A 13668-nucleotide genomic window follows, 5' to 3' on the forward strand; every position below is an offset into this window, starting at 1 on the left:
CGGAAGAGGAGGTCAGCAGGGATGAAAACTGCTTGGGATTTCTCTTTTCAACTAGACTGGCTATTATATGTGGAATAATAATAGCTCTTGACATCCATGGTAAAATAGCTGAGCAGGGACACTAGATTTGGGTCACTCAGGACAACAAGGAATGGACACATTATTTATTGTAAAGAACTTTGTTCTTTGTATGTACTGAGTGGACTGAAAGGTTTGTTATTAAGTCAGTTATAAAATTATCAATAATTAGACCAGTGCAGTTCGCACCATGTTATTTTTTATTCTTTCATATTACTGTGAAAGTATAGAAAAATTATAAAATCACTGTGTACTTCATAACCAAAACACACCTCCCCACGTGTCCCTTTACCTCCCTTTTTATGTTTTTTCTAGAGTCAGACCACTTTATTGTTATCAGTTGTCATCACCTGCTTGTCTCTGTCAATCACTGTATATATATATATATATATATATATATATATATATATATATTGTGACAGACTTGCTTGCCTCTGAACCCAGGGAGATTGCTCTGTATAGAAAGCAGCATCCAAAAGTGTGCTCGGCTTCAGGAAAAGCTGTTAAGGGTCACCGGTGTTTTGTATGGAGAGAACAGGATGGGCTCGATGCGTAAGGCCCAGTCCAGGTCTTCTGGTCTGCAGGCTCATAGCAGACTAATTAGGAGCTGTAAAAGGCTGCAGATCTCCCTCAATCTCTCTCTCAGACCTGGGGAGGAGGTAAGTAATAATACATGTTTGATTTGTGTGTGGGACATACGGTCATTCACTCTTGAGAGAGGGTCTATGTGAAATGTGTAGTCAGTGCCAGACAGGCAATGTTTTTACTTATGTTTTTGTCTATATATATTGTGAGCTATCGTGATTCCATTCATGTGAGAAGATATTGCACTCACAAAAGGAATATTCAGAAATGACCAGAGTTCCGATAGATATGTTGGGCCTGCTTCATTAAGGAAAGTTAAGCAAAAGTAAGCAAGTAAGGCAAAACCATGTTGCATTGGAGTGGTAGATAAATTTAAAATGTCATGTCAGATTTATATTTGGGGTAGGGCATATCCTAGATCAACTTTAAATATCTGTGTATAAATACGCTACCAAGTATTTGTGTGCTAAATGAAAAAACAGCCAATATTTTCCTTATGTGCAAAATAATAAACTAATTTGCACCCCTTGCATTGCAACATAGTTTTCTTTAGAAAACTTGAGTAAGAACCATACTCAATTTTTTGCTTAACTTTCCTTAATGAATCAGGCCCCTTATCAGTAAGGTTCTTTGGATAAATCAGTACTTAAAGTGTCTATTAACCACATGTTTCAGATGGACCATATTGAGTATAGAAAAACCTGTATCCATCATCAGAATGCTCACAGCAGCAAGAAATATAAGAAGATCAGTGTGCCAGTCTTGAAGCATATAGTGAACTCTCCAATTGTGTGATTGAGTAAGTGAGGGCAAGGCTACTTGCTATGGAATGGGATGAGTGGACTGGAGGCAAGTGGGATACATCACAGACTGAAAGATAGTAGAAGGTGAAGGATCCATTAAAAGAACGGAGTAGGGATATGACAAGTCAAACTAATGCTGAAAGATTGTGGACCTCTATATGAAATAAAGTTAATACAACCAACGTGATTTACTAAAATGTATGGCAAAATTATTAAGATGTTAAATGTTTAACTGTGTTATGTTTAATTTGAAAATAAGCTAAACTTTAAGCTTGGAAAGCATATATTTGCTCATTATAAATGGAGACTGAAAGGAGATGAATTTGTAACTAGTTGTAAAAATATATGGATATTTATCTTGGTTCTATTCTGTCATATTAAATCCAGTACTACAGGTAGTTGATGGCATAATGAATTTAAGTTATGATATAAAATCAGAATATCTATGCATCAAATGGTATAATGCCCCTTTGGCTAAATAACATTTAGTGGACTGCGCCCCGTTGATTAGATGAGTTGAGAGTACCATCCTCGGGAGAGATCACAAGTCAGTGGCAGAATTGGAAGATTAAGATTAAAAATGCTTTCTCCAAAATCTGGGAAAGAGCCACTAGCTGTAGATCGGGGGAGTCTATTCGAGTTTGATAAGATGTTTGAGTCAAGTCCAAGTCCATTGATATAGCTTTTACCTGGCCTAGGTGTTAACTGAAGTTATGCTGATGTAAGTATTGACAATGGGGACAAATAAAGAGTTGTAGTTGAGGGATATGATGGTCAGAGTTCCAAGTGGAAGACTATCGAGAGCCATGCAGAAATGCAGAGACATTGAGCTTGATTCTGTGTGAGCTTACAACAGTTTGCATAGTGTACATTTCACAAATTCAAACTGCACATGCCCACAAAGCGAATGCAAATGTTGAGTTACACGCACCTGCGCCTCCTTACGGCTGGAGAGGTAAAAGGATGATGAGTCCAGTAAGGGCAAGTTCACCCAAATTCTCATGCAGAACTGCAGAAACATGGGTATATGCCTGTTAGAAGGTGTATCTTTTGCACCTGCTAGAGGGCAGAAGAGTACTTTATGCCCCATTGAGTCCATTTGCTGTTATGCTGAGGACAAGCTGACAAGAACAGTATGGAAGTCAGGTGGCAGAGTGACAGTCCCCAAGATGCATGAGTGTCAGCTCTTGTGCAGTACCTATGTGTCAATTTTGTTTATTTCAATTATTAACTGTGTACTGGAGGAGTTTACAGAAGGAATCCCATGTTCTGTAAAAATAGTTTAGTAACATAAATCACGTGGAAAACTATAAGAAGGATCTTGGTATTCATCATTTTTCCTTGATTTGTTTCTTCAGACTACAATTTACGATTTAGGATTCTGCACAGTGTAATGGACAATCATGGCAATGAACAGTCACATGGTACATGATGTAGTGAGCAACCCCTCTGAGCTCTGTCTAATCTACACCAATGACCTGTTTAAAAGAGGCTATGGCTATAATGAATTAGAGAGAGATAGAGAAAGAGAGAGAGAGAGAATTAAAAATTAAATTCAATTATTGTTAAGAAATCTTTAAAAAAAAATAAAGGTTTGATTATTGTGTTCTTCTATATACAGGGGATGTGTGTTTTACATATGTTTATAGCAATATACCCAGAAGTGTAGAAGTCAGGTACTGTATCAAATACATGTGAGTTTACTTTTTTTATTTAGTGTTAGTGAAGATCATTATTTCACTTCTCCTTATAAAATAATTTCAGTAAAAAAAACACTTATATAGACCATGCATGTGTTTGCCCCACTGATCGTGATATTTATTTAAAGATTTGCAGATTGTCTACAGTTTGTTATAGCATATCTGGTGGCAGAACTTGATTATTGCTTTACTGCATCTATGTCCAATTGTGTTTGGTTAGAGCAAGTTAATAATCTGGTAATTTAGTGATGATGGCCAATGATATCATGAGGAGCCCAATACAGTGGACTTTGCTAATAATAGTGCATACATATACAGATTATAATCAACAGCTAATCAGATTTTCAGTCATGCCTTGTTAAAATCTGATCAGTACTGCACGGGTTTTCATTCAATAGTACAATCATTGGGTCTGATCTGATTATTGTTGAGCCAGTTAAATTGGAAATATCCTAACTGTAATCAATCTAACAAGATCCGCCAATCTGTGCCCAGCTTTTGGTATCCATGCACCCAAAAAAAGAAAATCCTAGGTCACTAAGAGTCAGTGGTACAAGTTATAGGAAGAAGTTCCTGCATTAAATTATTTTTAATAAACAGAATTCCTTAAACAACTATAGATGTTTGTAAGTGAGAGGCCAATATAAGACAGTTTTGGGACATTTCTGTGCATCTGTCAGGGAGCACTTGGATATGGCCACAGAAGGCATCAAATGAACTGACAAAGTCAGAAAGTACCTTGTATCAACAATCCCCTCTTATATCAATACAGATTAGTCAAATTGAATTGATTATTGGGGGAGGTACTACCTAGACATAATATTATACCCAACAAAGAGAAAAAAAAGGTTACACACTATGATACCAAAAATTTGTTAATTAACTTTTATTGAATTGCTTTAAAATAATATTGTAACTTTATTAAGAGTGAAATATTAAATCTCAGTAAAGAATGTGCTATCAAGCTTGATGCAAGAAGCTTGAAAATAATAACTGTTATGAACTCAAATTTCCACATCTCTATAATTATGTTTAAGAAACTTAAGCGCAAATTAAAATGGCACTTATAATAATTAACAGAAGAGAGTTTACTTTCTCCTGATAAGAGATTTGGGGGTCTTTTAGCAACTGAACAGTGTTAAGTGTATGTGTTCAGAGTAGATCGTGGATTAATAATGCATTATCTCACAGTGAATTTCTGTTAAGTATTAGAAAAGGAAACACGTACACTTAAAGCATCTACCCATTCCCTGGTTGTAATGACTGCGGATCTCACCATTTGTCTCTTTTACTCACAATATTCCACTCTTTTACACATTCTTCACTATAAGGTTTACTATTCTCTTTTTAACAAAGCTACAATATTATTTTAAAGCAATTCCTTAAAAGTTATTGCATTTTAACACATTTTTGATATCCTAGTGTGCTCCATATGCAGACAACCTCTTTTCTCTCTATTATTGGGTAAAAGGGGTAATTGGAACTGGGAAATGTCTTGACGATCTTTACTGGGGTAATTTAGTCCCATTCAGGAGAAGAATTTGTTGTATTTTTGGATTTGTTTAGACTATGCTGATGAAGAATATATTCCCTTTGGATTTAAAAGCTTATTAAATTGTGGATGAGTTTTGGGGTGTAATAATTTCAATTCAATTCTTTTAAACCTGAATTTGTGTCTTTATTTTTCTATTACAGCTATCGGGGAAGTACATGTTCCAGCATGTACTAGTTGGCACTAGTAATTTCACAAGCTTTAGCATGTTTAAGCATTCAATGACTGCCAGAAATGAATGATACTTGTAGTTCCACAATAGCACTATTACCCTGCCACACACAACACTGGAGGTGTCAGGAAGAGCCTCAGTGCTATCCAGCATAGGGCTAGTCAACTCTAGAGGGGAACCTCTCAATTTTATTCCGGCCTAATCTTTCAGCAGCTCCAGCCCTGCTGGGCCTTGTTCACATTATGACTAGGGAACCATATGCTATAGGTCTCTCTTTTAGTGTGACCAGTCAAGGCTGGCAGAGGTTGGTTCTGGATACCACTTTTGCAGGGGACACCATATTTGTTGACCCCCCACCCCCGTGTCAGACACTCATCATTATTAAGTTGATGATGGTAACTAATCTTTATTCCACATCTAGATAACAGCATATATTTGCTCTGACTGTATCTCTCATTGCATCCAATCTTAATATAGGTGCAACTCAAAAATGCACCCGTTTGCACACATATTTGAATGTAGTTTTATGCTTTAAATCAGGCTCAGTATGTGTTTGCTATAGAGAAAAGTCTGGATGCTACATTTTGATATGGTTTGCTTCTTTATTATTCCTCTCAGATATCAGTTTGCAACATAACATTTGTTTTCTAGCTTTCTCCTTGGCTGTTGACTTAATGATACCTTGTTCTGTATTGGATTGTTCTAAAGATTTGAAAATGATACTTTCAGTAACCTTGCATTTATGTTGTGCAAGTAAATGACTTTATTTGTTATAAATACAGATCAAACACAAATGATTAAAGACAAGAGTTGATACTTTTCACCAAATAGGAAAAATAATGGCATGGGTAAAGAGGAGAATATTAAAGTGAACAAGCCAAAGTATTTTTCAATACGCAAGACTTTGCTCAATGCTTATCATGCTTATGAAAATTGCACATTACAATGTATAGCTTGTATTCTTGTTAACGAAAGTATAAGAGCCCTTTAAAAAAATGCATTAACTAGACACAAAATGTAATTAAGTATCTATATCTAAAAATCATAGATAGATGATAAAGCTTTTATTGATGATATTTACCCAGCATGCAATGAAGGAGTTGCACAGGAGTTCTTTGCTAAGTGCAGCTTATGCGCACAAGCAGTTACTTTTCCAGTAGGTCCTGAAAATTAAGTCTAGCCCCTACGCTTGTGCAGCACGGTGCCTTAGTGGTTAGCACTTCTGCCTCACAGCACTGGGGTTATGAGTTCAATTCCCGTCTATGGCCTTATCTGTGTGGAGTTTGTATGTTCTCCCCATGTTTGCGTGGGTTTCCTCTGGGGACTCCGGTTTCCTCCCACACTCCAAAAACATACGAGTAGGTTAATTGGCTGCTATCAAAATTGACCCTAGTATCTCTCTCTCTCTGTCTGTCTGTGTGTGTGTGAGGGAATTTAGACTGTAAGCTCCAATGGGGCAGGGACTGATGTGAATGAGTTCTCTGTACAGCACTGCAAAATCAGTGGCGCTATATAAATAAATGGTGATAATGATGGTGATGATAATGGGATGTACTTTGCAACTTCCCCTTGTACTTCTGGAGGATAGCACATGGCACACTTTGACCAATGTACTAAAAATCATCAAAAAAGTCTATGTCTCCTCACTATCATGATAAATTAAAGATATAAACTAACCTAAACCAGTTGGAATGTAGTGTAAAAATGGAAGAGTTTAAATTACTTAAGTGGGTGGCCCTAAAATGGTAGTAGGCTGGACTTTGATGTGACATTTTCACATTTTCCAAAGCATCACCAACTTGCAAAATTAGGGACCAATTGATTTTACAAAAGTGTTTCCCTAAATTGGTCATGCATCTTGACATGCATTTGTGCACATAGCAAAACATAATGCTGTCTGCAGATTTTGCAGTTCTTAAATGACCCTTAAGGAGCTGCATGAGATCAATGGAACCTTGGAAATATCCCTTTATTCCCTTCTGTCCCAGTCAACACTGTAAGGTTGGTCAGGCATCAAAACTGTCTTTACAATTCTGTATGCAGCACCGACTAAAGCTGACAGTTTTATATAACAATAAGGAGGATAATAATAATAATAATGTCTGCAGCTAGATTTAATCAAGTACAGAGAATGATAAAATCACAGGAGGGAAGTGCATGAACATCTGGTGTTATCTTTTGCTGGGATTCCTGCTGATAAACATAAAATACTTTTGAATTATCAGCACATATAAAACAGTGACACATAGTTCTATAGATATATATATGGAGTGAGTAGTAGCAGAATAGCAATTAATCCCCAAAAACCCAAGTGATTTTTGACTGATCGGCACAGCAAAGGTTTTCTCCAGTTAAGAATCCCTATGAAAAATGTTAAAAGAAAAGAAAGGCCATATGTGAGATACCGAGATCCTTAACCAAGGCTGACAGGTTTAAAGTGCCATCTTTTCTTTATCTCTCAAGAGATCTGTGAGTCGGGTGCAAAAGTATAAATTTAAAAGCTGAGGCTTCCCTCTTGTTCTCTCCTGGAACGTGAAATATTACAGATTGTGTCTAGAACAGGGACCCTTATTTCCTACATTCCTACGTTTCCTACATTCAGAAAATCATATTAGGTGTAATATCACATCTTATTTCCTTCTTCATATCATAAATCAGGTAACTAAAATTGTATAGAGATATTAAATGAAATGATTGGTTTGTTTTCTTCGATTTCATTAATTTCTAAGAAAATCAACTTATCTATCTTGAAAACAGCTTGTACTGTTCAACTTTGGCCAGTTCGAAGCCATGGGTCTGGTGAAGGCTGATAGGAAAATACTGCTGGAAGTATAAAAAAAAACACCAACACACACACATATACATGAATAGTAAATTATAAGAAAAGTATTTCAATATAGAAGCATGTTGCAGATATACTATAAATAAAAAAAGGGGGGAATATAAAATGCACAAACTAGAATTTAGAATTATGAGGAGGGGACATAACCTACCCCAACTTTAAAATACAGTTTAATAATACAGCTAAAAAAACACAAATTCACCAAGCACTAATTATGTCACAATATATATAGTATGTGGTACTGGCAAAAGTATTCCCACTTTATTAATTATAAAATTGTAATGCCTCTGAAAAAAGCAGGCAAAGTGATGAAATGCGTCAGCATTTGGACTAGAGCAGCACTCATGGCAGAAATTGATATCAGTGTCCGACTGGTCTGCAGTATACAGTTTGTCATTACAGTTTTTTGGCTGTAGAGTGGTGTATCTATCTTTGGACTGTTGCAGCCGTTCACCAAGTTTATGGAGACCACCATGTGGAACCCATAGAGATAGTTTATCTAGTGATCAACTGCTAGAGATCTCACAGGGTAAGGGGTTTGTTTATCAAACCCTAATTGCAGTAAAAACTTTTATGATCATAGCTGTGTTTACATTCCTCACTAATAAATGTCTATGTGAAGCTTGTTGCAATTATGAATGAGTACATATCGATCTGTGGCTATTTAATTATCATGTGGAAAAATTTTAGATGGATTTGTGATACAAGTGCATTATTTTTAACTATTTCGATTTTTTTTAGGTTTTGATTCATACCCAGTGCTTCTTTCTTTTGTCTCTAGTAATAATACAGTTGAAAATGATGCGTGTGTAGCATGCAAGAGTGTGCACTATTTGCCCTGCAAGAACAACAAATGTTGTATTTGTACCCATTTTAGTGCCCGGGTTAAAATTTACACCTGACTCTAAATCAGCCCCAATATATCTAATTTAAATTTGTAATAGTAACATGTTGAAAAATAGTGACATGTTCAAACATGTTGCAACTTGGTAAGATCGCGGAATCCCTGGTAAGCCTTTCCAAGTGAATAATCTACTATTAAGTCACACAAATATTACCCCTCTAACCCTGCAAGTTTTCCAGTTTGCAGATTTCACTATACAGCTAATATATCCACTTCTTACACTATATTCATTTTCTACAACATTGTCTACAACAAATGTTTCACAAATAAGGAAGTGGATGGGTGTAATCATGAAGACAGTAATAAAATGATACCCTCTGTGCTTTCCATTGGGTATTAGAAATTGAACATGACGATGGACCAGTTTGCCTCCACATTTGAGGCCTTGTCACATATGGTACTCAATCATCAGAAAGGGAAACTAAGCAAACCATTCATGTTAACAGGGCCTGACTAAGGTATCCAGTCTCCAAAGGACAATACACACGTAGTGCCCCCAGCCCCTCTCATGTTTACATTCGTATTCAGCAACAAAACATCATACTGCACATGCGGCACATACACAACAACCGATGAATGCACATAGGGAGCTATGGTGACCTTGAGCATATCATTTATGCCATATATGTGGATTTCATTAATTATTTCCAGGCGTACAGGAATAGTCCTGAATGTGAATAATCAGGAGTATTCTCCAGCATTCAGATATAGAAAGACTGTGCTGTTTGCTCTCACCTGCTCCTGCAGCTCTGACTACCTGCTTCCTCTCTTTCTTGTTTTTCCAACATACTTGTCATTTGTATTGCTTCTAGGAACTTGGGAATCTGTTTTGAAAATATGCATAAAATGAATTATAATGCAAAATGTTATCAATCCATGAATGATTAGGCTTTAAATTCAAACACAATACTCTATTATAGCCAGAAAAAAAACTACCCCATAGCACAGGCATATACAGACAATAAAATACATGACCACTGTTTACAAAGAGCTATAATCAAATACAAAACATCTGCTTGCCCCATCTGACTAGTATTTAGCATTCTAGTGACAGCAGAGACCCCAGAGAGCATCCCTGCCACATCCACACAATAAAGAGAACATCCTTGTGACCGTCACACAATGCAGAGATCATGCCCCTGCCCAAATCTGCTAAAATGCACTCTCTCAGCCATTTCATCATTCCCCTTAAGCCATTTCATCAGCCCTCTTCAGCCACTTAATCATCCCATTTCAGCAACTTAATCAGCCCCTTATAGCCATTTCATGATCTCTCTTTAGCCTATTTACAACCCCTTCAACCATTTCATCACCCCTTAGACAATTTTTCACCTCCCCCCACCATTCAATGTAACCAAAAACATGTCACTTACCTGTGTGCAATCATGACTGTTGGGGCCACCCCCTTAGGACCAGTGATGACCCCAATGACTCAAGCCAGCCCAGCCACTGAAATGCAAAAAAATAGCATTTAGGGGAGAAAAAAATGATATTCCATCAGCGCATGCGGCTCCCAGGACCCAGCACCCTGCGCTGTAGACTGATCAGCCTATTGGTTCATCAGTCCCTGCATGTTATTATTACTTATTTATTTATAAGGCACCACAGATTCATTAGTGCCGGATGCAGAGGCAAGTAACAAATAGATAAGGTAATATACATAAGTAACACAGCTGAGTGTGGGTAATGCTATGGGGACTCACATAGAGTGCAGCAAAAGGCGTGACAGGACATACCAGGGAGTCAGACAGTGAACAGTCATGGAACAATTGGTAGAGAGGTCCCTGCCCACCAGAGCTAACATTCTAAGATTGGATCATTCAGCCTGGGTAGTATTTTCAATAAATGGGCAAACAAGGGTTTCTTGAAACATTTCCGTTATATTTGCATTACATCCCCACTCTTTTTACTCTTTTTACTCTATTTGTGTTTATTTCCTCCCAGTATCACTTTCACTGACCCATTACCCCTCACAATCATCTACTACATCATCTTCCTGAAGTGAAAAATGCAGAAAAAAATGTTAACAGTTCATTAGGAGCAATTTGATTTAAAAAAAAAACTTATTTGTCATAGTATCTGTAGAAATGATTGATGCAGCGATCCCTGGCATGTTCATTCATGTCTGTTATTAGAGCTTGGTAAATAATGACATTTCCAACATTTTCAGAAGAGCAGAAAGAGCGTAAACTTCCTTTTATGATATATCGCCAGCATCCCTATACGTAGCTGGACATGAGTGAAATATAATGTATATTTTTATTGTTTTTTATTGCGGTTTATTCCCATTTACACCGGTTTATTTCCCCCTTACAGATGTAAGCTGATGAGTTACCCTGATGACCTGCCTCAGATTGCGGTGGTCTTCATCTTTGTAAATGAAGCTTTGTCTGTTATCCTACGGTCAGTGCACAGTGTGGTCAACCACACCCCATCTCATCTCCTGAAAGAGATAATACTAGTAGATGACAATAGTGACAATGGTAAGTGATAACTTCTGTAGCACAGAATAAAATAATTTTCATCTACTGTACACAAACGAATTATGCCAGACCTCTCAGAGAACATTCGGCATTGTCTGTACACATATGAATAATTCTGACAGTACTGGATTTCTGGTGTAATACTTGTTATTGGAAGATCTCTAAAGCCTAAAATATTTGTTTTATTAGAAGTTATTAGTTTTTTGGAAAAGCTTGTCATTCTGCCAGGTGTTTTTTTTTTTAAGTAGTTTAATGAAAGCACTTCTGTATAGCTGTGTATATTACAACCAGACGGACCTGCCTGTGCTCTGAGATCTTGATTTAAGGATTATTGAGCTATAAAATCTAAGAAGAACAATAATAACAGTCTTCATATATCATACTTACATATTACATATAACCCACAAAAATTACTTTTAACCATGTATGAAACTTGTTTTACAATTGTTATAATATCTCATGGTTAAAATAATACATCAAGAAAGACAAGACGTGCATCAAGTAAGCATTATGTAGCTAAGTGGCCACTTTATTGAGTACATCCACTTAATTACCACTTGCTCTCACAATACCTTCAGAACAGCCTGAATTGGTAAGGGCACTGATCTTTAAATTTAAAGTTAACCAATTGTATCACACCTCCTGTGACATAATTTATGCACCTATGCCTCTTTTCCCCCATTGTGCAAGGCTTCAATGAAAGGTCCTGCTGAGATAACACTCTTACCCCAACTCCAAGGGCATGCTTTTGGTTAATCAAATGTGCAAGCGCATGTTAACATGCCATATCCCATCTGTGATTAAGTATAACAGGTTTATACATTTGGATATGTCTGTTGTGCCCAGTTGTTAGTTAAGTGATTGGGGCTCATCTGTTACCCTGTACAAGTCATATAAGACTGCATCTGCCCCTTTCCTAAACAGTTTGTTTCCCAGAACAGGACCACCGATGCTAGTGGCATGGTGGCCCAATCTTCATATGTCCATGGCACTGTCATGAGTGAATGCCCCAGCAGTGTTGCTTTTTTGGATAAACTCCTCCTGGATCAAAATGTTGCATGGATCTATGTCTATTCTCCATAACTGCTTGAAAATGGTTCATTTGTAACTGTCTACGTGCTTTAAATAGCACCTTAGTATCCTAGCATTAAGTTCACATGTATATCTAATATAGGTAAATTGGCTCACACACAACTAGGGTGACTATCATCAGACATGATTGTGTAACAATTTAAATGTAATACTGTTCATAACTCTCTCTTTAAAGGACAAAAATTATAACAGTATAATACTCCAGCATCTGCTATGATATTGCAATGAGTTAGCAACAAGTTAAGTTCCTGCGGTTTAGAGGTTGCTACTATACATAAGGAACCTGGTCCTAACAAAACTTTAGTATGTGGTTCAGATTCCATCCACCTCTGCCCATATCAGTGGCAATAGAAGTTTTGTTCATTGCAATGCTGTGCTTAGTTTGAAATTGTTACAATCAATCATAATTTTTGCCCAGGAAGGAAAAAGAATATCTGGAGTGTAATTGGAATCTCTGCAGGAAATGTTGGTAGTGATGAGGGTTTATATAAGAGTCAGGAAGCCGTAGAATTACATGGGGAAGAGGAGCAGCTGACCAGTAGACTGAGACTAAAAGGTATGGAAAGTCTGCATAACAATATGACAGGGAGGGAGCAGAGTGTTTCTATGTCATCAACAAGGTGATTAGCGAGTATCTGTAAGGAAACTGCTAGCAACTCGCCCCTGTGGCAGATATGGACTTTAATTCTCAAAATAAAGGGAAAATTTCATTAATCAACATTAATAATCAACCTAATTGTACATTTGTTTACTGAACTCATGTTTATTCACTGAACTCTGTTCAATTGTTTGAGACAGCAAAGTGTTATGCTATAGAGATAAATGTATTCAGCTCTAATATGCACTTTAACATATTGTTTTTATAAACAGGCATCAGCACTTACTATACTATAATGGGCATATAAAGCACAATATTTAAAATGGTGGTAATCGTATTAACGATTACCACTGCTCCGACACCCACTTGCGCTACAAAAAAAGATGAAAGTGTTAAAAAACTATGTGACTATTGATAGACTTACCTTTACAGCAACTCCGCAGCTAAGCGATGCACCACAATGCTGACCGCAAGTGATTTCTAATGAAGAGGTGTCCGGCAGTACAGTTTCTTGTCATCACGACTTGGATTCCTTTAAATTTAAAGCAGCAATGTCAAGCCACCGCATTTTAAGTGTTTAAACACTTAACTCGACATCGCCGCTTTAAATTTAAAGGAATCCAAGTCGTGATGACAAGAAACTGTACTGCCGGACACCTCTTCATTAGTAATGACTTGCGGTCAGCATTGTGGTGCATCGCTTAGCTGCGAAGTTGCTGTAAAGGTAAGTCTATCAATAGTCACATAGTTTTTTAACACTTTCGTCTTTTTTTTGTAGGGAAAGTGGGTGTCGGGATTCTCGCTACCGAAAAACCATACCCCACCCACTTAAAATGATGCTGAAAAAACAACATTTTGA

The 13668-nt window shown here is 37.0% G+C and overlaps 1 protein-coding gene across 1 annotated transcript in view; it reads left to right on the forward strand.

Annotated features, from left to right (window-relative positions):
* GALNT9 (polypeptide N-acetylgalactosaminyltransferase 9) overlaps positions 1 to 13668 on the forward strand; it is a 203866-nt gene that overhangs the window by 71967 nt on the left and 118231 nt on the right. Inside the window, exon 3 of the mRNA XM_075217144.1 lies at positions 10953 to 11119. Within this exon, the coding sequence (XP_075073245.1) occupies positions 10953 to 11119 (167 nt within the window). The remainder of the gene's footprint in view (positions 1 to 10952; positions 11120 to 13668) is intronic.

This window comes from Mixophyes fleayi, chromosome 1 (genome assembly GCF_038048845.1).
Source record: "Mixophyes fleayi isolate aMixFle1 chromosome 1, aMixFle1.hap1, whole genome shotgun sequence".
In the NCBI taxonomy this organism is placed as follows: Eukaryota; Metazoa; Chordata; class Amphibia; order Anura; family Limnodynastidae; genus Mixophyes; species Mixophyes fleayi.